General features: G+C 42.9%; 1 protein-coding gene across 3 annotated transcripts; it reads right to left on the bottom strand.

Moving 5' to 3' along the window:
- Window positions 1-3,721: 3,721 nt before the first annotated feature.
- Window positions 3,722-25,047, bottom strand: slco4a1 (solute carrier organic anion transporter family, member 4A1). Of its 3 annotated transcripts, XM_035522251.2 has the most exons (14): window positions 18,438-19,675; window positions 18,149-18,237; window positions 12,912-13,511; window positions 12,217-12,592; window positions 11,227-11,317; window positions 10,645-10,766; window positions 10,351-10,462; window positions 9,391-9,545; window positions 8,240-8,483; window positions 7,897-8,059; window positions 7,556-7,731; window positions 7,392-7,456; window positions 7,058-7,206; window positions 3,722-6,770 (listed from the first exon to the last, which is right to left on the bottom strand). In XM_035522251.2, exons 3-14 carry the CDS (start codon window positions 13,308-13,310, stop codon window positions 6,591-6,593), a joined length of 2,232 nt encoding a protein of 743 aa, XP_035378144.1. In that variant the 5' UTR covers window positions 13,311-13,511; window positions 18,149-18,237; window positions 18,438-19,675; the 3' UTR covers window positions 3,722-6,590. The 3 variants fall into 3 exon arrangements, with proteins under 3 accessions (XP_035378144.1, XP_026862744.2, XP_081563286.1); XM_027006943.3 differs by lacking the exons at window positions 18,149-18,237; window positions 18,438-19,675 and adding an exon at window positions 24,903-25,045; XM_081707160.1 differs by lacking the exons at window positions 7,058-7,206; window positions 7,392-7,456; window positions 18,149-18,237; window positions 18,438-19,675 and adding an exon at window positions 24,903-25,047.
- Between the last annotated feature and the right edge of the window lie 957 nt (window positions 25,048-26,004).

Here is a 26,004-nt window from a genome sequence, read left to right as displayed (position 1 = left end):
ATAATTTCCCATTTTGTCACTTCTCTGTTATTTCCCCAAATAAAACGAACACACATTTTATTCAACCTCTTAATACATTTCTCATCCGGAGGGAAAACCGTAGCCAAAAACAACAATTTCGACAAAACAAAACCACCTGTATTCTAGTCTTATAGTTTGACACCCTCCATTTTCCCAATTCTAGTTTAATTTCACACTCCTTCTTCTCCCAATTCCGTTAGCTACACCTACCATTTAATACCATCAAACCTAATATTTTAATTTCATTTTTTATTTCTACATCTATTGGTACAGGTTGCCCATCTCCTATCTATACCCCTTCACTTTTACTTTCATTCAATTTCGCTCCAGCCACAACTTCATACATTTCAAAGTGCTTCTTAACTATATTAAACTCATTTTGATTCTTGACATAAACCGTCACATCATCATGCCCCTTTTACCACACCCCTCCACCACCTAACTCAGGCCTAGACCGGTGCCAGATACCATGGGTGATCTGTGTGTTAGCATCATTCATGTGGTGGAGGCACTGGAGTACAGAATGGTTGGAACAGAGGGTGAAAGGGCATCCCAACAGGTAATAAAATAAGGACCGCCCAATTAAGGACAAGACATTCCTTCTCAATGGTACTGCCTTCTCAATGGTACTCATGCATTGAGAGCTTGAGACTGTTGTACAGCACCAGACAAATCTCACCCCCAACCATCTTGGGCAAAATCAGCTGAAAATTGGTGAATACACCCAGTCCTCTCACAGGAGGACTTTCACCTGGTAAAAAGCCTGTTGAGACTGCATCATCCACTAGAATAGTCCTGACACTCGCTTTTTAGTGAGATCTGTAGGCAGGTGATGTATGAATAATTAGGTACAAACTGTAATAGCCAGCCATCCCCAGGAACTGTGTCAGCTCCTTTTTGGTCTTAGGTCTCCAACAGGTCACCAACACTGCAAATTAGGGATGTCAAATTGGGGACGCACTAGTCTGTGACCCAAGTGGAAGCCATCATACCGTACATCTACCCATGCAATGTCACACTTCTTCAGGTTTGTGGTAGGGCCGGCTGATCTCTTCTGGAGAGCTTTCAGGTGCTGTATACTGCCAGTTATTACTATAGATGATGATGTCATCCAAGTAGGCAGCGGCATACATGAAATGTGGCCCAAGGATTCTGTCCATGAGCTGCTGGAACTCTTCAAAGCCCAAATGGAAGAGTGACCCATTAGTGCCATCAGAACAGAGTGGAGACGATTGTTTTTTTGGGGTGCTGGAGTCCAGGGGATTTGCCAACATTCTAGTGTCAAGTAAAAGCAAGCAGAATCCAACTGATCAAGCAGCTTGTCAATACTCCGCACTGGACAGGCATGTAGACGCACCATTGACTATTCTGTAGTCAGCACAGAAATGAACAGTCCCACTGGGATTAGGAACCAGCACCGTTGGACCGCTCCAGTCTCTGTATGACTCCTGGATTACCCACATGTCAGGCATGGCCCTGAGGCTATCTTGAACCACCTTTTCCTTGTGTTCAGGTAAACATGGGTGAATGTAAACATCCACACCTGGGACAGTGTTAGTTTGGGACCTGTGGTCTATGAGGTCAGTGTGACCAGGCAGGGTTAAAAGCACATCAGCAGCTCTTGTCTGCCCTGGGCAAACTTTGCTTTCTGTGACAGGGAGAGATGGCCGCCAAAAGGGACAGGATTGGGACTGAGGATTTTGGTAACCTCCGAACCCTACTCATCTCTCTGAAACCACCATTGTCACAGCAACAGGGACCACCTCTTCCATGGTTTAAAGAGGGTTTAAAGATGGTATAAAGATGGGGTGACGCTAAACCCACAACTGGAGTCCTATATTTAAAACATCCTCTTTTTTGAACTGTGCTTCAAATAGTAATGACTATTAATAGTAGTAATGACTATTTTCTTTTCTGTTATAAGACACATTTACGTGAGTTTAGCTGCTTTTATAATGTACCACAGACACTTAAATCGTCACAGTATTCAGTTCATTTAAATTATGCTTGCTGCCATTCAAATATCATATTTGCATGCAGTCTGGCATGGTAGAAGCCCTTCTCCTTGTCTGGTCTTGCCCCCAGTGCCTCAACCTCCCCTGCAATTAGCTAAGGAGCCAATGTGTGTCATCCCTTTTTCCCCTGGCTCTTTTCATTCTGAAGCACATGGCATAATTGTGTGGATCTCAAACAGGATCAGTGACCTGTAATTAGCACGCGGACAACTTGGTAAAAGAGAGGAATTTAGAGGAAATATGGAGAGGGGGATGGAATGGAGGTACACAAACATAGGAAAATAAGAAAGATGTAAGAAAGGTGTAAGAAAGGTGTAAGGCTCCGTTAATGGAGCAAGTTTAATCAGATGAAGGTAAGAAACAGATTCATGAGGTGCGTGTGAACACAAAGGTTGTTCCCTGAATGAAAACGATTCACTGAATCATTTCATTAGATAAGTCCTCAGAGTAGGCTGTGGAATTGAACTGATTATGACCTTTTTTACCGAAAGTGAAAATATTCTACCGACAATGATTAATTAAAGTAGTAATTTCCAGCTCACTGGTGCGCACACGTTCTGCTCCTACATATATCGTGAGAGCTTATCGCAGTATGAGTGTGAAATGGCTGGAACAGAAATCATATCGCGTGGGATTTCTGAGGGATGTTTTATGGGATGTGCTATTTCTATATGTGCTTTAGTGTAAGGGTAAGACAGAATAAAAGAGGATGTTTGTGGTGAAACCTAAAGTGCAATGCCTCTAGTGACCTCTGGTGGTATGAAACGACAATTCCAATGCTCGAGGATTTTCTTCTTCTTCTATTTTTACAAATTGTAACTTCTTTGCCATGGATATTTTGTCAGCCATGCTGTCCTGTTCATCAGTGGAAAATGTAGGACTATTACAGGACCACACAAATATGTACATACTGTTGTGTTATTGAATTTTAAAGTGAACCATATGCTTAGATTGTACACACTATATTTATTCAGTTTGATAGCTACTTACACATACTGCATTAGTGCATTTTTTTCCAGTGTGTGTATTTTACCAACTAATTCATGTTTTTTCCTAACCCAATGTGGAGAGAGGGAGAGAAAGAGAGAGATGGGGGAGGAGAGAGAGAGAGAAAATGTATGAGAATGGCTCCTGAAGCAGGAAAGGGTAAATAGGGAAGTCTGAAACAGCTGTCAGTATGGCAATTTTCTAATGAATGTCAGAAGATTGTGTCATTATCGTTCATTCACTTTGCTCATGTAAGATTGTGTGAATGCGTTTCTTTGTGCACTCATGCATTTCTACATCGGTTCTAATAGCTCAGTGCCTGTTGTAGCCATGGAAACAGTATAACTCAGTCCTAGAAACCCTGAAATTAATTTTCTTATGGCATTTACCTCAAAAGCAGTTTAACCTGTTGTTGGATACTGGACCTCAAGGTTATGTTTTCACAGTTAGTTTTGTTGTATAACATTTTATATTTGTGCTTGTATTTAAATTTCCTTCGAAGTAATTAGCTTTAATATGGTGAACAAAACAAAATAACCAAAAAAACCCAACAACTCCATATTCATGAACTCCAATCTTCTCCAGTAAATGTCTTTACTAAATTTAATTCAAGGTTTCAGTTAATTAACCTCAACTCCCAAGCTTATTAGACATTAATTATAAAGTATATGCTACAAAATTCACTGACTACACTAAAATATTAAAAAGACGTTTTAATATTTTATTTATAGGAACCAGAGTATCCCAACCAAATCTCTACATCCAGGACATTTAATTAATAGAAGTTCCAGTGAACATTCCATTTTCCAAACCTCTTAATTTAATCCCATTCAGGTTTTGAATAACTGTTTGGTAACTGTTGGAGGTGGTTTACGTGAAAAGCCAGCAAATCATATGGTTTGGATTGTTTCTAATCTGTACCACAGAGCTACCATGATGCAATGCCCACAGAATGCACTAGCATACAAAAATAAAGACATTCAGATAAACAAATTGTCAATGCAGGAAATCCCCTGCAACACTGGTTCTGTTTTAGTTGCTGACAAGCAAGGTGAATCTTATAGCCATACTAGCAGCTACAGAGGTGTGATGGCCTGAATGGGGCGGGGGGGGATTGGAAACTTTGCGAAACACCCCAAAATATAAATATCTGTGTATTACTACTCTGCAACACCCAAGAGGACTGTAATGGTGAAAGACTGGTGGCTTACTGGACTTCTGCAACACGCATGCACGCACCCACCCACACCCACACCCACACCCACACCCCTTTCAGAATCTTAAGAAACATGACTCAGACTCTGGGTTTTAGAATCAACTGTTGCTTCTTGTTCTTCAAAAACAAAAGTTAACGAAACCTTTATATCCAAAGGGGCAAACAAGAGAAGTACCAAACCGGAAATTAACCCCCCCCCCCCCCTTCTTAGTTGACAAATAATGTGAACAACTAACTAATAAACTATCATAATGAGTTACAAAGAATTGACACATGCTGTCTGCCTGACGGGACCCAACACCATCTCTTAGGAGGCAGTCATTAGGGGAATAAATGCAATATAAACCACATAATCTAACGTCTGCAAAACAAGTTAAATAAATAAAATATTAAACATCAAATGTCATACCAATTCAACAAACCATTTCTAACAGCATACATTTCAGAATAAAGGAAACATTTTGAATTTCAGTGATTTGGACTTCATTTAGCCTTTTCTGCTTTGGAAGCATAGCTTTCTGAATATAAATACCATTTCAGTAGCAATGCACCAGGGAGGTGCAATGAAAATAATTAATTTTGAAAAATTAAAAAGTAAAATTGACCAATAAATAAAAATACTTAACAAAAGCATGCAAAAATTAATTTAGAGGCTTTGGAATTATGGAATTCTTAGTGAAACAATAAATTATTTCAAATGGTTTTCCAATCTAGAAAGGATATTAATTATAAAAACAAGGGTCACGCAACACTTTGCAATAATTAATAATTCAGATTTTTTGATAGGTATTGAACAGGCGCGATGTACAACAGATGCAGGTTTCTACATGCTTTATAAATAAGTAACAAAACTGTCCCTTTCATCTCTTTAAAAAAAAAAAAAAAAAAAAAAAAAAAAAAAAAGGGCTGGGATCCCCATTATTGTAACACAGATGAGCGTTACACTGCAGTGTCACACCAAACTCTCTCTCTCTCTCTCACATAAGATAGTGTCAAGTAAACAAGCTGAAAAATCAGTTTGAAGTACTCTAAAATATGAACTTATAAACTCAACACATAGTAGGGAACAGAATTACAACATGCATGTTCATTTTTCATTGTGTTTTTTTATACATTAAGACATAAAATTCATAAAGCCATTCTGACCCACAAACTCCTGAGGTACAGTACTGGAACAGTTGGAAATCCCCTTCAGTACGTAAGTAACCTCAACATACAAAAATCATATATGTTCTACTCATCCTACTTGTCCTTTAGTTTGTAATAGAAAGTAAACAACGATATATTAATAAAGTGGCGTGACTTGAGTGAACATTAAACTGACTGAATGGCTTATACAACATATATTCTAGCCTATATAGTTGAGATATCAGTGAATCAAAAATGTATTAAAGTGCAATTGGAGGGTGTAGGTTACAAGAAAGAAAGTGGACTCGTGAGTGTGAACAGTTTCCTAACTTAAGATGTAGTCTTGCAAGGCACTGTCATTTGCATCTACTACCTGCAGAAAAGACATTTTAAATAACCTCTAAATAATTTAATAGTGTGCTTCAGCAGCAATTTGCTTACTGTATTTGCATATTTTTGAGAATTTTCAATAAAACTGTATTAGTATTTATGTAAATATTAAGTTCCTTTAAACTGGCCAGTCTTTTCTAATATAAAGAATAAGACATATTTTAAATGTGTAAATACTAATAAATAACTTTGAATTGTAATGTAATCTTGATAACTAAGCTTTGTTGGATTGTTTCTAAAACTACACATAGTAACTTAGTGCTATGCTGCATGTAATTATTTTTTTTGTATAAAGGCCAATTTTACATTTGCTCATACTGACTGAAAATGAAAACCTCGCATCTACTGTAACCCGTTTCTAAAAATGTACTGACTGCCGATTTAATTCATGATGTTCTCCGGTTAAGAGCACAGGCGTATTTCCACACAAACATTTAGTCCATAACCAACGTAAAACACTACACCACCAAGATGTGTCAGCATGTCTTTTGGAAACAGTCCTCCAGTTCTGCAGTATCATGACAAAAAGCAGCACTTATCCTGACACTCCACAGGAACCTTTAACCCCTGCTGAGTCCTTATTTTTTGAAATGACTGGACATGTAGGCTGATAGTAGTGGCAGAACACTGAGGCTGCAGACTAGCAGACAAGTGCAAGGCAGCTCCACTGTTGACAGGTTCGGCCCGACTGGTGTGCAGCAGGAGAGAGGATGAAATACGGGCGTGTGTGCTCTGTTGCATCTTGAGGTTGTGATGAATTTGATGTTGGCACACCCTGGGCAGAGCGAACAGGGTAGGCAAACATGCTCAGAATTGGGGGGGTGGGGCGAGAATCACAGCCTGGCATGGTTATTGGCTATGATCTCGGGAGGGAGGTCTTTGATGGGCAGGTCCCCAGTGTCACCGCCTGCGAGTCCCGCCCCTTGGTCTGTGTTCTCACAGCTGCTCTGGGGTGAGTCCGGAGGAGGCCGATACAGCACGCTCGCCAGCAGGAAGAATACAGTGCCCAAAACCTGAGAGAGAGAGAGAGAGAAAGAGAGTGTGTGTGTGTGTGTGTGTGGAGGAAATGGAGTAAAGATGGTCTATAAACTTAGATACCAAAGACCAATGCAGAATGTACTGTAGCTGTTGGAGTCTGAAAGGAAGTTAGATATTAAATACTGAGTTGTTCTAACGATTTGTCACATTCTTTTGCCGTCCGTATTTTGGCAGTACGTGACAGATCCTGCCGGATCTGACATGCCCCCTCCTTGGCCAGGGAGGCCGGGGGGCTAGCGAGGAGCAGCATGTGCTGCGCTACCTTGTAGATGATGCCGGCGATGAGTGTGTACTGGCTCATGGCGGAGTTCTGGTACACGTAGCAGGAGCCATGGTCCCCGCAGTGCTTTTGCCATAGCAGGCACGAGATGTCGATGACTGAGCCGAACGCTATGGGGCCCGGGATGCCACCTGTGTGGACCACATGAGCGCTATCACAGGCTGCCGTGACCACGTTCCACACGAAGAGCTCTTTAGGTTTATTTCATTAATATAGGGGAGAAATGACTGAGGCTATACAGTAGTGTCATTTATGAGAAAAATAACAAAAAGGGAGATGAAAAGGAGGGAAGAATTAAAAGGAAATTGTGTCGTACCCAGTGTTCGCACTAGAATCCATTGAATGCCTAGGGCAAATGACTTCTGACTGTCTGGAACACACCTGTAGGGGGAGCCAGAGTGCTTCAGTGCTGGCCATATGGAAGGAGGAACATTTCAAAATGTCCAGGGCTAAAGGAGTGTCTGTGCCTCAGGGACATACCTGAGAGTGGCTGTTAGAGCTGGGATGCTGCACAGAAAGGTGAAGGAGATGATGACGAAGAGGAAACTGAGGAACGCTGGCATGTGGTTACAGGAGGCGCTGCACTTTCCCACGACAGCCAGACCCTCCTCACCCCAAGACACGTTACCAACAACACAGGTACAGCCAGTGAAGACCTTAAAAATACGAAGGCGCACACAGAAAACACTGTGGTTATAATGATTGTGTGATGTTAAGTGAGTGTGAGCTTTCCTTCTTTACAACCACATGGTTTGGCTGATCATTATATGGCTGATTCTGATTGGACGTGGTGTGATGACTATGTGGGGTATATGTGCTACCTGTCTGTCGCTGTGGCTGTGCGTGTGGTTGACGGCAGTGCAGCCAGCGTGGCAGGGAGAGTAATACATGACCCCATCAACTCCGCATACAGGGTTGTAGAACTCCTTGGCACAGTGACAGCCTGCGTTACAGCCCACTGTCAGATTTCCATCGGCCTCGGAACTGAACAAAGAGCAAAGTGAGACACAGGTAGACAGACGGGAGGGGGGGGGGGGGAGAGAGAGAGAGAGAGCAAAGCATAGTGTTATTAACTGCTCTCCATGTGATGGAAATACTCCCATCTACTGCTCATCCAGTGTCACAGACTACACTACTCTCCAGTCCAGCAGGGGGCCAGTGTACCTGTTGCTTCCACTGGCTGGCCACAGGTGGGTGGGGCTCCACGAGGCGCTGCCGTGGTAGGGCACGGTCACTCCGGCCATGGGCACGTTGGGGCAGTGTGAGAGGAACGCAAAGATGGCCAGCAGGCTGAGCAGGGCACACAGCATGCAGAAGCGGATGATGCCACGGCAACGCAGGTTCAGCCTCTTCACGATGTAGCCGCCCAGGAAGGTGCCGCCCCCGCCTGCCGGCACCACCATGTAACCTGGGTGTGGGGAAGAGGGGAGTGGGCAAAGAGGGGAAGAAGGAAATGAGGGACAATGGTAAGAGGGGAGGAAGAGTGGAAGAATGAAGTGGTCCCCCACAGAGGGGAAGAGGGGCATGGGGAAGGGGGGGGAACGCCAGTAGCTTTTTCCCAAACTTTGTTTGGGATTCACTGCATGTGAATCAGTGTGTTTGAGGAAGATCACATTTTGTGTGCCTATAAGACAGATGCAATAACATCCCCTTTTCTGTGCTTCAATCCAAACACTTCTTAATATTTTGTCCTTCTGAATATATTATATTATATATGAAGGACCTCTGTCTGAAACATCCTGTTTCTTTGGAAATCTAGTGTACAGATTCTGCAACCCAACACTGCATGAATGCTGATCTTGGCCTGATTGCTTTCAAAAGCAGCAAAAGCACTTAAGCTGTCATGAAATCAGAATATGCCATCATGGTGTGAGAAGAGCGCCATTTTGCAGATCTTACAAAAATAACCATCCACAACAATATAAAAAAAAGTAACCCAGTTCTACAGGAAGGCCGCAGACTTAAAGGCACCAAGAGCTGAGACAAATCAGGCCAGTCAAAATACAATGACTCAGTCCTTGTTTAAGCGTCTTTGGGTCCTTGAAAAGCACCACATAAAAACAAAAGCATTATTATTATTATTATTATTATTATTATTATTATTATTATTATTACTACTATTATAACAGTTAACCAAGAGGAATCAGTGGGAAATAACTCAGTGTTTTGAATGCCTCAGATTCTGGATCTCAGCAATTTATATAAATAGATTAAATTCAGTGTTTAAGTAATTTAAGTCACACAGAACTAAGTTCTGCGAGTCACGTGAGACGCAATGACGCAGGCGACGTGATGGGTCAGTGCAGCCGTCTTACCGAACCAGGTGGCTGCCTCTGAGGCGCTGAGGCTGAACTGAGACTCCAGGAACTTTGGCCCGAACGTGGACATGCCGGCTATGAGAGTGGCCTCCGTGGCACCAGCCAGACACAGGAAAATAAATGTAGGATTTTTCAGCAGGAGCAGCACCGACCTAGAGAAAGCAGGTGGGGGGACCGAGAAAAGAGAGATATTGTAAGAGTGTGGTGATAAAATAAAAAGTGATGTAAAGGAAGAAAAGATAAAAACAACAATAAAATATTTTTGGAGTGCATTGATTAAAGACATAAAAGTGTTTTAATATTTTTACTTTCAATTTTTCATTTTCACAGAGCAAGCCTGAGTTACTTAAAAAGGACCACATTTATCCAGTTATACAACCTGTTTTAACAGCTACTGCCCAGCTTCTTTTCAGAAATCCCTGGTACCATGGTAACTCAGGCCAAGATAACGCACTTAACCAAAGTCCTAACCTTGTTAAAACCTCAACCTTGTTCAGACCGTCAGTGTCAGCTAGAAACGAACCAGTGTTTGGGTATCGTTGTCCACTTTGTCCAATCAGCAGCAATCGTGCCACTTGTTAACCAATCAAAGAGGGTTCACCCTGCATCTTCATTAAAATAACGAACTTGAGGCAGAACCATGAAAGCATAGTGAGCAACATTGGTGTCTTCGCAGCCACAGGGTGGTGAGCGACCGACTTCTAGACAGTTGGCCAAAAACTCTCCCTGAGTGGGTTTGAATGCACACATTGTGCTTTACCATCTGCTCTATATGTGTGCTAACAGCTTTGTGTGTCCTATTCCTTTTCTTTTTGGCAAAGTTGGAAAGTAAATTTTTGATTTGATTTATTTATTTTTTTACCTCACTTGGGATTCTATTGATTATTGTCTGTATTATTACACTTGGGCTTTGACCACAGGAACCTGGCAGTGAACGAGAGGTCATGGGATGCACACCTGGGCATGTCCTTCACCGTCCTGCCGAACTGAGGGTCGCAGGCGGTCACCTGACTGCCGTCCTTCAGCTGATGGGCCTCAGACACGCGCATGGCCACATAGCGCTGGGAGCCTGTGTGTAAGAGAGAGTGTGTGGCAGAGAGACAGAAGGAGAGTGCGATATCAGACTACGTTGACTGGTATGATAAATTTCATTAGAAACACGATGTCGTTGAGCTGAACGGACTGGTCGATGTTGTGACATTTTGAAGTCACGGTGCTGAGCGCTGGTCCTGGTGAGCTGGCGCGCCTTACCTGGCAGCTGGCGGGGGTAGCCCAGAATGGGCAGAGCGGTGATGAGAGCAGCAGCTCCTCCTGCCAGAAAACCGATCCACCACGCCCCCACCCACAGTGGGTTCTCTGGAGTGAGTGGAGTTCTGGAGAAAGGTGCAGAGGGTTTCACACGAAGACCAACCACTGAGGTACGGGGGTGCCAGATTGGCTCTTTGACAATACATTAGCCCTTATTATACTTCTGGTGTACGTGGGAGACACACAATTAAGGCTGTGGGAATTTAGACACAGCATCATTGAATCAATGCTACCACTAATATCGGTCCAATTAGACATCAGCCCATTAGACATATTTAATCACCTTGCTGTGCTGCAGAGGATGATGCTATAAAGGAAGAAGTCATATTCAGCTATTGCCCAGCAGAAGATGCACGCAGACTGATGCTGCTCATCCACCCACCATGTGGCTCCGCGTTCTAGATGTCTTCCAGGTGCTTTCAGTGGAAGCTCTATTGTTTTTCCATTGACCACCAACAACCCCCAGGCCCCTATTGCTCTGTGAGACCTCGTCCACGAGCGGGAGAGGAGCTGGAAGGCACTCACCTCTGTCCGATCTCCGTATACATGTTGAGGAAGAAGCCGCCCAGCAGGTATCCTGCCGCCGGGCCCACAATGGCTGCCGTGTAGAAGATACCTGGGAAACAGGGGTGCACTGCAGGTTAGCAGGGCAGCGTGGGAGTGGCAAGGACATCTGTGGCTCATCGGTCAGCCCCCTGTGAGCCGTAGGAAGAGCCCCCACTGTTCCCGTGGCCGTTTGCCTGCTGCTGGCGCAGCGACTCAGAGACCACCTTTACAAGAAGCTTTGTCTGAAGAGGGGAGAGGAGGTGGTGTCGACGGGGGGTTGCGATTGTCCTCGATGCCCTTTGAAATGTGGGGTGAGCGTGGGGGGCGTATAGTACAGCTGAAGCTTTATTGATGTTTGGATACGGAAACTAGTGGAACGTTTGTCCACACTTATAACGCATACATACACATTTAAGAACAGGTGGTGTTACAAAAGAGGAAGGGAAAGTGGAGGGGGTTGCAATCCCACTACACATGACCTTTTAAATGCCATCTATGCATGTACTTAGTCACATTCCGTAACCACATCCTGTATAGGGAGCACCCCCATGTTACTCATACCGTTCCCGAGCATACAAAGTGGCCATTACATACATCTGAATGGCTAGAATGAGTGAGTCAATGACCACTGAAATATCTGGATTATTATCACTCTTTGAGAGACAGCTTCTCTACGGAGTGTGGAAGGGCCTCTTAAGTCAAAATATTCAGAAAACAACTTTCTTTAGGAAAAGCACTGATGGATGAAAGATGTCTGTTTACCTTGTAAATTCTCCTTTTACCCCAGTGGTGCTCTAATGAATGTGGCTTTACCCACAATAGTTTCTGCATCAAGCATTTAGTGGGATTTCATGGCAAGTTGGTCCTTCTCTGTCAGCACCCATATAGAGTTCAAACAAGCTGCTCTCATTTCAAATACAGTTTCAAATTGTGTCATGATAATCATGAAAATCATTTTACATGGCTTACCTATGTAAACTGGTGCATAGCTAGATTTGACGTTCTCATCTAGGTAGGTGACCCCGAGGGTGTAGAGGGGTGTGGCCCCGACACCATGTAGGAACTGGCCCAGCATGAAGACGAAACGGTACCCCGAGAGGCCACTTCCCTCGCTGTCCCCACACACCTCTGTGTGATTGGCCGAGCACAGTCCCGTGCGCTCGGGCACCCTCACCTGATAGGGCAGCGTGGTGAAGTGTGGCAGCGCAAATACCAGTGAGCCCAGAGCCATGATGAGAACCCCCCAGCCCAACCAACGGGGCTTGTGGCCCGTGCCACCAAAGTAGCTCACGAATGTCAGGCAAATGCAGGCAGCAATGTCATAGGAGCTGGCGATGAGTCCAGCCTGTGAAAACGGCAATGCAAAACACTTGGGTTAAATTAGATCAAAGTGAAAACACTATGGACTGATTTTACTCTGTAAAGGTTATGGAAGAATTTAGACAGTTTTAAATTCAAATTTATTTTAAGGGATTAGGCTTACCCAGAAAATTGGATGAAGGTGGTTTTTGGCATACAAGAATTTCCATCTGCTGTTAAGTAACCTCTGGGGTTTTTTCTTACCCAGTATTCACTCATGATAACAGCGTTTTATCATCTTAACTGTACAAGTGTCCGCAGATATCCTTCAACACTTCTCTGGCCCTTGGAATAAAAGCACAAACCTGGTAGCTGCGAAGGTCAAAGCGTCTCTCGATGGATGTGATGACAGTGTTGATGAAGCCATTGATGATCATGCCCTGGAGGAAAGAGGCTACACACAGAAAGAACAGCACCCAGCGGGGGGTATTGAGGCTCTGGATGAACCCGGGGGTCACAGCCCCCCATCCACACAGGTTTTCCTCCTCCGATGGTATGAATTTCACCCCCACTGGCTCTCTCTCTTTAACAGTCTTGATGGGGGCGTCTTTGGCAGGGCTGCCTGGGATGGACCCCATGGATGTGTCGCCCCGGGACCCCATGAGGCTCGAGCCATTAGTGCTGGGATCCAGAGGGCCATCCTGCAGGTCCAGGAGCTCTTGCTTGGAGCTGAAGGGGGTGCCAGTGTTGAGCAGGTGGGGCATGGCCCGTGGAGGGCCTGGGGCAGCGTTGAGTGAAGACGAGGGTCACCGGAGTCTCGGTGCCGTCAGAGCTGTTCCTGGTCCTAGATGTGTCGCCGCGTCGACGTTTGCCTGCAGGGGAGACTGGACCCGGAATTTGGATTTCTTTGCTACGCTGAATGCTGTGGAGGCGTCCCAGTGCTCTGGAGGTAGGGAGATGTCATCCTGAAACGCATGAGGAGGTGCTGAATTAGACCAGGTGGCCTGAGGTAACATGACTCCTCTCAAGGCAAATCTAAGATGCAGAACCTGCAGTACCCTGAGGAGGGGTGTTCGCAAAGTTATTTGAAAATCTCCTGTGGTTGTGAAAAATCTCCACCTTATGTAAGGTGGAATAAACATTTACGCAAAAGGAAAACGGGAAGTAGCCAAGCAAAGGAAAAGGGGGCCGGCTGGAGTCCATCTGGGGTCTGAAGGCTACCTTTTCATAAGGAAAGGAAGAAACAGGATAGAATGAAGAGATGATTATACTTAGTTACAGGAGTGATGCAATGTATTAATTTGGAAACAAGAACAGATATGAACAGATCAAATGGATATAACAGGCTGAAAATATCCAGGAATACTATTACTAGCACTAAAATAAAGATAACCCTAGCAAAAATAAAAACCCTAATGAAAACCCCAATGAATTCTGAACGAATTTTGAATATATTCAAATTCACAAAATTACAGGGGAGTCCAAAACTGAGGCAGTACTGGTTCAATGCGTCAAAACTCCTTACTGGCAAGGAGCTAATCTAACAGTTAATATGAACGTGTGTCTAATTTCCCTTTCTCTCTCCCTCACACTGCATGTGGTGAGGAGGAGTTGGACCAGCTCCTCTTGAAATGCTTTCTAATAAAAGTCTATAATGGTTCCAAACTAAGAAGCTTAATGGTTTAAAATAGCTTCTTATTTAAAATCATTATTAAATGACATTCTGCTCCTAAAAACCCAAAGCCAGCATTAGCTAAGATTGTGTAAGGGGCCCAAAAACAATCTGTAAAGTTGAGGTGCTTTACACAGTTGATTTATTTACAATGCAGGCACTTTAAACATTATGAAGATCTAGCACAGTACGTGAGTAAGTGAGTGAGTGTGAGAGTGAGAATGAGAGAGAGATTAAATGAGGTTTTGGAAATTAATAAAGTTGAAATGATGTCCGGGATAAACACGGAGTCTACAGAAGCTGAGAGACCATTCAGAGGACGCTGAATTTGACAAAGAGCAAGTCAAATTAACCAGAATAGAACTGTTGAGACACTCCACATTTTAGGATATGGTAAAATAATTAGAATCATGCTCTTTCAACCTCGAGGAATATAAAATCTCATATTAACAAGCTAAAACCTCATACAGAAAAGTAAAAATGCTGACAGTGGAGAATATTAATTAGGTGGCGTGACTGTCACGTTAGAAGTGGGGGAGGAGCACTCTGAAATCTTGGCCTGTGAATGGACTTTTTCCAGATTTTGCTCAGGATCCACAGAGGCACAAAGGAATAAACAAATATGCCTTTTTATAACCTTCAAAAAAAAAAACACCTTTGTGTTCCATGGGGCTTTTCTTGTCCAAATTCAAAGCGCGATCAAATGGAGGGAAACAGAGACCAGTGAGCTTCGTCTGGGAATGGCGTGTGAGCGGCCTGTGTGTTTGCTTTGGAGCTGTGGCTCTAGGGTTCTCTTTGAAGTATGGCTGGGTGCTAACAAGACGAGGGCATGCACAACAAAAAAGCAGGAAGTCCGTGGGCCAGACACTTTCACTGGAAGGAAACTCAGTCACAACAGAATCTATTTTGGTTAGGTGAAGGTAGAGGGTAGTGGAGGTTGTGATGGGGGAAGGGGGCTGTTGGAGGCTCGACTGGGGGGGGTCACTTTGGATTTCAGGTTTGGTGCACTTCACTTCTACGCAGCCATAACCCAGGTGTCGAAGTAACCCCTCGTGGTGAAGACTTCATGTTAATTTGAACCCAGCTGGACAAGCATTGCAGGTTTTTCATGCAAAAGTCTGGATTTTGCTTTGTATGCAAATGAATGCCATCAGATCTTCTAATTTCTCAAAAGTCTTACAGGCTAGAGTGCGTACGTTTTAAGACAAACGCAATGCTGAAGAACCGGAGTTGGCTACATTCTTTTCTTAGGAGCCAAGTGTTGGTGAAGAGCTACTCACTCTTGACAGCAAGTGTGCGCTGACCTCATGTCTTACCGCACAACATATTTGTAAGGCTGTCACGGTGTTGACAGCTGGTTTACTTTATTGTTCCTTTGAAAGACTGAAGATATTTTTAGAGCAGACATGTTGCAAGAGAGATGATGTGGCAAGCCGGCCTTCAGCCTATTTATCTTCTTCTTTTCTTTGACATACATGTAATTCATTGCACATGTAGTGAGAAGTAGGATGTAGTGATTCCACATATCTATGTTCCTTCAAAATGCATGTGAATGAATCTATTTAGGTAGAGGCTACAAACAAAGCTTCAAAGTGCTGATGCGGTCTTCCTGGCTGTTTGACTCCTGAGGTGATTGAAATGGAACAAAATCAGCCATTATCAATAATCCACACATGACTTCAGGGTTTGTGTTTTCATACAAATGAAATTTCTAAATTTTAAATTCTATTGTTGTCAAAATTTGTTGCTCTGCTGTTTCAGCTTTGAGCACCCAGTCTCTCTGCTTTCGTCTTGCCCTTTTTATTGCCCTCTGTAAGTGGTTTTTGTAGTGGCTACATGCCATCAATTCCAAACAGTTTGCACTGAGGAAATATTCACTCAATAGAGAATCATTAGTTTTGCACTCCACAAATCCTTTTTAGTTCTTTAAGTTCATGTCAGTCTTGCATGGGGTGAACTTCCGTCTCCGCCACTGGAAATAAAGCGCCCTTTATCGGATGCACATAAATGATGATTCTTGAATGTCAGATGCCTTGGTACAGAAGGCAGCAGCCAGCGCTCTAAACAAGAGCTAGAAAATCAAACCATATGAGTGCTGTTCTTTCAGCTATGCACTGTCTTCCAGTTAAATTTCAGATCAATTTTAAAATTTGCTTAGTCAACATATAAAGTGCTAAATGGTCTGGCCCCACAGTATCGGAGTGAACTCATTGCATCCTATAACACCTTGCCTACTGCACTCGCAAAATGCAGGGTTTCTCTTAGTCCCTAAAATTGGTAAGCTCACAGTCAGGGGTAGAACCTTTGCCTGTAAAGCCCGTTATGGAATAGTCCAGCCTTAATCCGAGACTCAAACACACTCACTTTTTAAATCTAGTCTTAAGACTTTACTCATGCTTTCAGTTAGCCTTCTGTAGATAAGGGTGCAGAGCCTGGAGTTTTCTAGTAATCTGAGATGTTGATTGTGAGGCTTCTGAATATCTCAGACACATGTGGATGAGTACAAATGGCTTTACTTACATCAGGTTTCTCACTCATAATGGTAATCCAAAGGAAAAGTACACACCAAGACAGATAAGGTACGATCATCCAGGGAATTCCAGAAGAGTCCGAGGTCAATACTAACATATCCAATCACAAGCAAAGGTACATTGGGGCAAAAACCAAGAGACGAAAGTGAAAGCTATGGGCAGGATTGTAAACATAACAAGCTAGCGGAAACATTGCTCATTGTGCACTATAGACATGGTTATACCTTGCAAAGAGATGTTCTAGAGAAGATGCTTAAATACAATTACTGGAGTCCTGACAGGCTGGGACAAAGGGGAGCTGTTATCCAGCTAATTCATGCGTTCACTCAAGTTTGTGACAATGATATGGGTGGAATGCAATGTAATGTCTGAGAGCCCTCAGGACTGTAGTCATGCTCTGGCCCTCCCTTTTAGTTATACAGCTACTGCCGGCGCTACATACCATTCTCCGGTACGTCTACTGTATATGGACGTTTCATGTGATGGTCATCTTTACTGATCTAATCTACATCTCTCCGTTTTATGTGCAAAGATGTTGTCAATGCTGGACTAGTCTTGCTCATCCGCGACAAGTCTAGAAAATGTTCTTGATTCACTAGGAACGGGCCAATGCTGCCATCTCAGAAACAGCCCACCAACCCTAAACCCACTGGAGTAACTGATGCTCCACATCTACACTGAAGTAGATCTCTTTTTCATTGAAGGTTTCTTTCTTGCCATCGTCACCTTTGGCTTGCTCATTAGGAATCCTGACCCATACATTTGTAAAGCTACTTTCTGACAAAGTGTGTCGTAAATAGCACTATATAGGCAGGTTTTGACTTGACGTTTGCCTTCCTTTATATATGTCTGTGTTTTCTTATGTTGGCTGTGAGACGGCACACTAACAACACATTCCTGTGACGCTCATCATGCCATGACCTCACTTATGAGGTTTCACACTGATGACAACTATGAACTAGAATAACTGTCTACAAGTGTCAGTGCTACACGAAGGCTAACTGAAATGTTCAAGGGGCTCCATGATTTTCACATTTCCCTTTTGTCCAATATTACTTTGGCTAATGCTACAAAGAGCAAATACTTTTCCCCCACATAAGGGGAAAATGGTACCTACCAAAAGATTTGATAGCCCATGAAATGAATATTATGAACATTATTAGTATCCTACTACCATATTCATAAAACAGGTGCTCATCTGATAATTCCTATTACATTGGGCAACAAAATGTGAACATTTTTTTGCTTCCCAAAATAAAATTCGAATCTGTTTACATGAATTTTTTGTCATGATTTGTAAATTTTATACTATATATTACTTACTCATAAATAGGAATGTTATTACACTTAATGTGTACAAACGTACTTTGGAAATGTACAATGTATGAGTTTTGCCTACATTTGTCCTCAGGAACGTCTCTCTTCAGTGTCCAGTAGTAGTCTGCTAACAGAGAGGGGCTCCACTCCCCTTAGTACCGCTTTTCCACACTACACATAATGACATACAAGTATACTGGAACAAAAAAAGAAACTATGGGTGGTAGAGAAATTCTGAAAACATATTTGGCATCAGCATGAAACACTACACAAACAGGAAGCAAAATCACTGTTCATCAGTGTTATGTTTAATTTGTTGTTCAAGAGGGCCCAAAAAAAGAAAGAACCCACCTTACTGATCAATATCTCACCTGTTTGAGGAACTCCTTTCCTGCAACAATCCATGAAACATCAGACATGGTGTATCTCCCAAATTAAAGGCGCTCATCATAACTAGGCTGGCCCAACGTGAGTGTGTGACACACAGGAAGCTTTATTAGCTGTATCACTCCAACATCATGTCAGCCTTGCTCAGCAGTACTCTGTGTAAGGAAGGGCAGCACCTGCTCAGTGTGTGCTAACTGATCGAAGCCCTTCCCTGCTGTGTTTACTTGGAAAGATCTTTTCCTGAAAGACGACAACTGACGAATGGACTTTACACTCGTGCTGATTTCATCTGCTCACATGCGTGCCACTCCCTGGATTTACCTGCGGGGACGGGCGAGTGGAGCAGGTGAACGTCGGGAGAAGCCAGCTGAACGTTCCAAAGCCCTTCACTGAACCAGAGCAGTCTGGGGATGCTGCGGCTGTTTTGAGTGTTTGTGGTGTGCAGTTTCAGCTGCGTGAAAGGCTGTGTGCACGTGTCTGCATGTGAGAATGTAGATGTGGGATATCTCAGATCAACTGAGGAGACAATGATGACTAATTCTCATACTGCATTAATCCCTGGCAAGACAACTCTAAATGTCAGGAGCACACTTACAATCTCCGGATGCATAATACTCGAGGGAGATTCTGAAGTTTTAAAACAGCCAGCTACTATATCTAGAAAGTAGGAAGACATCCAAGGGTTTAGTGGTGGTGAGGGGTTATCAATACACAACACAAGTACCTATTAAATCATCAGTATTCATAATACAGCCAGTTCATCATACAGCCATTTCAATGGAGTTTCTTTTAGGAGGCCACCACAAGGATCTGAAACAAGGCCAAACTTGCATTGGACCAGCAAGAGCTGTAAGTGCAAACGCTAACGGAAGAGCTAGTGTCAAATGATGATTGTGTTCTTACCCATTTGCCCAGTTTTCATTAAGCTAGAGTGTGCAGCAGATGCAGAATGTATATGTATGTAATCGGACACAGACAATGTGTAGCTTTCTAAGCTGTTGGAAAAAACAAGACTTATTTTGATAGATATTCAAAGGTCTAATTGGACTGGAAAAAAGGGTATAAAGACACCTTGACATCATATTGTATTGATTTTCTTGTTACCCCTGAAACAATCTGCTTTATGCTATCCAAAACATAAGAAAAACCAGAAACCACAACAGTGTTCTGACACACCCATGCGCGCGCGCACACACACCCATGCGCGCGCGCACACACACCCATGCGCGCGCGCACACACACCCATGCGCGCGCGCACACACACCCATGCGCGCGCGCACACACACCCATGCGCGCGCACACACACACTCATGCGCGCGCACACACACACTCATGCGCGCGCACACACACACACACACACACACACACACACACACACACACACACACACACACACCTCATCATCATCATCATCATGCCCCTGAGACTGCAGTCTGGGCTGAGGTGATGAAACTGGATATGCCCTGTGGCCCTGTGACCTTTTATTAACTGTACTAACAAGATTGCTCCACTCCCTACTGCAGGCAACAATGGACAAAACTCTTTATGTCAAGCACTGGAAGCACATGCACACATATATGGTGGTGTACCATACTGGTTGATTGGTACAATACATTTTAAAGCGTACTAGTGAATCAAAATGCTGAAGTGGGCCTTTCTGTGGCTGATACCGATATTAACCAATAATTTCACTGCAACATAGGCTGAGGGCAACAAGCACACCCGGTCACATTCGCTTTTATGCATTTTAAAGCAAGATCAAACTATAACCTATATAGGAAGTGTAGTGGGTGCCGGCCATTTTAAACTCTAAAAATGGACATTTTACATAGCCATGTCTCAGGTAAATCAGATATCACAATTATTGTAAACACATGCTGCAACTGACATAAAGGGGAACAAAAATATGTTTAGTACAGAATCTTTGAAGCTATTTTAAACATTGCCACCTTATGTAGAGGACCTGCTTTATGAAACATAAATTGGTTTATATAAGGGCTCTAAAGCACTTTGATTTTTCATCTCATAAGATGTAATTATAGAAAACAAATACAAATAATAATCACTTTCATAAATATTGCAACTTTTTGTTGGTAAAAAGGACATTGATCCTTTAATGAGTAAACAGTAAAAATAAAAATAAATCTGATGTTAAAATTATTCCAAACACCAGGGGTCTACTTGAGTCTGGCACTAATCTGATAATTCAAGTGTTCATGTAAACAACATGCATGCCAATTACTAAGACTAGATTGAGTGTCCATAACTGGATTTCTTGAAATCCAACACAGAGAGGCATGAGTCAGTACACGTATGCAAATGTGAAAACATACCCAGATAGAAAAAGAAGAATCGAAAACTGCAAGCACAACTTTGTGAACAACATCCGTGAAGTGACCCGTGTCTCACGTTTGGATTTTGTGAAGTATTGCCACTAGTTCCGACTGTGCACACCGAGTTTGGTTTCCTTGTTTGCTTTCCCGTGTTTTCGATTGTGTTTTTGCTCTCTGGACTACTGCTTTTTGCCTACCCCTTTTGTATTGTTTGCCTAATTAGTTTCTCACTGGTTATTGGACTTGGACTGTTTACCTACATGATTTGGATTACCCCTATATTGGCTTTCCTGGTTTCGACCCTGGCTGGTTCACCCATTACGAAGTTGGAACATAATAAACCTATCTATCCATCCACATCCGCGAGCATCTGGCCTTCCTTGTCACATTACATACTGCTTGAGTTTATTTGCGGGCTGCAAAGCAGAAATCAGATTCCTGCAAGACTCATAGTAGACCCAGAGTTTACCCGTCATCTGATTCCTGAAGTGCATATAAATGTGTTAACTGGATTACTGACAAAATCTGCTTTCTTGTAGTTATTAGATGTAACTAAGGTAATGTGCATGTGAACGTGCTCCATAACTGACAGAAAGGGACACATGAACAACAAAATCTGATGATTTGGGAACCCTTCTGTTCAGAGTTAGGACCATGCCTATAAAAATATAAGGCTTTTCTTGTAGCCTGTCAGCAATCAAGCACTGATTTCTCTCTTACTTATTACTAATCAATTAATGATGAGATACTATGGCCTTCACAAACCTTTTTCCCCACCCAAATATATCGTGCTCTGAATGGCTCATTTTACCTCATTGTGTGCAACTGTTCACTAAGGTTGAATTTGGCTGGAGCAATAAAACTTTGATTCATGTCGGACCAGTACAAAATGAAGGCTGACCAACCATAATGCATCTGGAAGAATCCTGACAGTATGGCCAGGTTAAGGCACTACAGATATCAGACTTTCCAAATCCGCATAGGTGATGCGCCTGTGGCTGAGACCATCATGGAGGTAACAGTATCTTAATCTCTGCATAGTCTAGGCTACACCTTACTCAACTTTCAACACTGCTTGCAGTAGCAGGCCTTTGAATGCAGAGCCTAACACCACTAACCATGGGTATTCCATGCAAAAAACAAATCACCTGGAGTCCAACCAATCACCTGACCACCTAACCCAATTCCTCCCTCCTTCTCTCCCTACGCCATGGCAGAACAAACCCAGTACCCCACTTGGCTTATGGCGTCTCGCACATGAATGTTGGCTTGCTGGAGAGATGGTGAAGCAACCAATCAGCTCGTACCTATTCGGCACATATTCGAGTTGATAAAATGGGTTTCTCATGGCCACCTTCATGGGTTGTACTCTTTAGGTAATTCTGACCTTACTCCTCCTGCCCTGACAACCCAAGCCACAGAGGAAGGGTACACAGTTGCTTTAACACGCCCTGAAAGTCTACCTCTTTTTTATAGTCTAAAGCAGAACTCCCTAGTGCCTAATGCCTTTGTTTGGCCATTGACACAATGAAAACTGTTAAAGCAGAAATGGGGAAACTCAAGAAGTTTCAATGTCACAGAACAGAGCAGCTGTACATGAAATGATGAATAACCAATGCAGGTTTGTGAGGAGGTTAAAGGGAAATGAGACTCCTCTACTCTGCTCTGCTCGTGGAGATGGGCACGGCCCAGCCTGGATTGTTCTCGAGCTGAGTCACCATCCTAACCTCCAAGTAGCAGGGCAGAGAGAAAGTACCACATAGGGAGAGAGAGACAAAGTGACAGAAAGACAGAATATGATAACAGTTTAAAAAAAAACACGCAGTCTGCGGTTCACGTGGTGGCAAACGGAGGGCCATAAGGCGTCAGTTCAATTCCACAAGTGCTTTGAGACATGGGAAGCAGCAGCATGGATCTAAAGTCATATCACGCTGCAGTACAGCAGAATGCACAGAATCTCTGCCCCACCCTTCACACAACCAGCTGACAGCAGTGGGACAAGCAGACGAGGAGAGCCCTGTGGTTAATGCAGAACTTGAGAGGCAGGAGAGGCAACGTGTCAAGGTGGGTGATTGCTTTAAGAATGAAAGCCAGGCAGATGTAAAGCAGTTTATGTATTTTTCTGTTTTATATGCACTGGGATCATTAGAACAATCCATTGGAACAATCTTTCCAGCCAGCTGCTGAACAACTACGGTGATTCAATTCTTTTGCACCAATTCATTTGGAGTCTGCTCACTTATGGGTAAACAACTGTCCTGTCTCCTCTCCTATAGCTTCTGACCACTACAGCTATATCTCATAGGCTGCCATACCATGCTGCATGAACCTTTACTGACCTCTTTTGCAAATGAGCTGCTTTTGACCAAATGGCAGTTGTTGGCTGGATCCACTTCATATACATTTATACGATACATGTGTGTGTAAATACTATTATGTGATCACTTATGAACACAGCTATAGAATAGGTGTACCTAATGAACTAGCAACTCAGTGTAGTGTTACTGTACATTTTAGAATGACCTGCATCCCCTACCTGTTTTTAATGCTCACTTCTTAACAAAGCATATTATTTGAACAAATTTTATATATGCGTATCAAAAGGTTTCTTTCAAATTCTCCTAAACACTATCTAACAGTCTACATGTGAATTAACATCTGACTGATTTTCTGATTTTCTTTTATTTGGAATGATTTAGCTAGCCAAGGAGAATTTAACAAGCATTAGCTTGATTTTGTTAAGCAATGCCAGAACTCTAGTTAATTAAAAATTGTAATTAAACACTGCCTACCATAATGTCTCGCCCCCAAATATAATTCATCTGGTTTTATCATTATGTGAAATTTGATTGATACGTTTGAAATTTAAACTTAAATTTTATTCAGTTTACACATTAATTTTATTACTTAAACTCATTAAAGAATAGTACATTAAATAGTTTGTGCAAGTAAAAATTAATAAACTCGTAGAATTAAAAATGTAAAGAGATACTGCCCTTATCATACTACCCTGTGCCACAGACATAAAAAATTGCTCTACCATGATAATATAAAGAAATTGTTTGTTATTTAAACTTACCCACGCACGCACCCACCCACTCACAAAGACAGAGGATTCCATTTGACTAAATTAACCCCAGAGTCAATGCACACCATGTCTACCTGTGTCAGGCTCAGGTAATAAAGCTTTTAATGTGAATTTTATTCCTGATGAACCTCTGAACCTCTCTCTGGGGAGAGAGGAGGGGAGGAGGTAGAAGTGTTAGCTGCAGGTCACATAGGGCAAGTGTCAGTTAACATATGGATGGGCACAAACCCTCTTGAATTATTATTATTGTAGTCGTTGTTGTCTGGAAATACACGCCAAAATACACCGAATCCTACAAATATTAGAGAAGTATGCCTCTTGGGGTTCACATTATCCAGTTATAACGCTTGCGTAAAGTAGATGTCTTCAGTTCACCCGCGGAAACTTGTCCACCACCTCTATTCCAGGCACTTCATTACAAAACCATTTTACATCTTGCAAGATAGCTAGCTATCGTTTCCCTTAAGTGCCACACCCACCTGTCTCGTCGCACATGTAGCCTACACAGCACAGACGTGGTTCTAGATCACTGTACTTCCATTTATATTTCAGCGCAAAAACGCAAATGGAAAAAAGAAACCCATGACTTAAATGCAGTGATGGCCTACACTGAATTTCTTAACGAAACCAGTGTTTCATAAAAAATAACGGCTTCCAAGGTGGAAGAGTTAAGAGCCGTCATATCTACTCGCCACTTCGAAACCGCGCCGGGTTGTAACAGGTAGATTAGATGCCTGCTAGCCATCTTTTATAGCCAGCTAGCTACCGCAAGCACTGATGAATCAAGGTTCATTTGTTCCGTTCAGTGCCACATATCCTCATGTCTAACGTCACGAAATACTGGCCAGATATATCTGCCACGCTAAGGCGGACAACAAACGGGCTGTGAGGCTAAGATTTCGCATCCCAGACCTGCCAGTCATGCCGATTTTGAGACACGCCGTCACGTGCCGTTATCACTCGCTACTCATCGCCGCTCCGTTACACCGGTGTGGACACACACACACACACACACAGCCGACACTCACATCACCACGTCGACGCAGACGTCTCCGCCACTGCCGAGTCCTTCGAGACAGCTAGAGTCAGCTATACCTCGATGGCATCCATGCCCGTCACTTGCGCCGCTCAGCCCGTGTAGCACACGGCGACTCAAATAGCTTCGCCGAGGCTCAGGTCTCGACGTCCTCCAATGAGAGGCCGCTTATCCGTGGCCCTATGCGTCTGAACCAATAGGTGCCGATGCAACGGGGCGCGCCACGGACCGTTTAAAATGATGACGACCGTTTGGTGATGACGGGCTACGCTACGCTACGTGTGTTAGGTTATAGTCTTTCTGGCAATGCACCACTGTGTAGGCTACCTCGTCTGAGAGCTGGCCATTTCCATTGTGCATTTCCATCCTCTTTCGCTTTTGTGTTTTTTTATAATGCTATGTCGAACTTGGGTAGACATGAAACGTAGCCTGATGTAATGAAAGGCATTGCTATGTTTCACATCAACATGTAAGATCATTTAGCTCGACGTGACATAATCTAATTTAAATTAGCATTAAATGTCAACATTCAGTTTATCCCCCCCCCCCCCGTTATGATACTTAACATAATATGTATAGAATATAGAAAATGCACTGAAAAAAGCCCATTGCAAAGTAACCTAACTATACTTCTGTCTGACTGATAAAATGCACTGTAGAATATACCATATAAACCTAGGTTAATCACCAGAGTCTACCTTAACACCTAAAAGGAGGACATCACATCCCCAAAAGGACACTACAACCCAAAATTAAAAGCTTAATCTAGCCAACACTACTGACAAATTTTATCTAGAAGTTTGCAATATAAATGTTTCTCAACAAACCTCACAACTATTGGAGTATTTAAATCTGGAAGGTATCACATCCTTTACTCTTTGAAAGGTAAGATTTGCTGACCTCTGAGAACTGAAATAATTTGTTTTTGGAAATTTTCACACCATTGCAAGCATTCTAACTGTGTAGCATTTAAAGCACAAACCTTTTGCTTTTAGCCAGTATGTAAGCTACAAGGCGATCTAATAAGGTATTTGCTTTGGCATGTATGTGATCCAGTGACAGGCTAAAATAATACTGAACGATGGAAAACAACT

Source organism: Electrophorus electricus, chromosome 24, assembly GCF_041902795.1.
Source record: "Electrophorus electricus isolate QZ-2024a chromosome 24, ASM4190279v1, whole genome shotgun sequence".
NCBI classification, from domain to species: Eukaryota; Metazoa; Chordata; class Actinopteri; order Gymnotiformes; family Gymnotidae; genus Electrophorus; species Electrophorus electricus.
Note: the sequence above shows the minus strand (reverse complement) of the source record. Positions and strands in the feature narration are given on the sequence as shown.

Bases quoted from the DNA above. Each gene is read 5' to 3' on its own strand.
- slco4a1 (XM_027006943.3), bottom strand. From the start codon at position 13,310: ATGCCCCACCTGCTCAACACTGGCACCCCCTTCAGCTCCAAGCAAGAG. The intron at 8,484-9,390 runs GTAAGACGGCTG...CCCCACACCCAG, and splicing joins AGAGGCAGCCACCTGGTTCG to GTTACATGGTGGTGCCGGCA. The intron at 7,457-7,555 runs GTATGTCCCTGA...CTCCCCCTACAG, and splicing joins GCTCTAACAGCCACTCTCAG to GTGTGTTCCAGACAGTCAGA.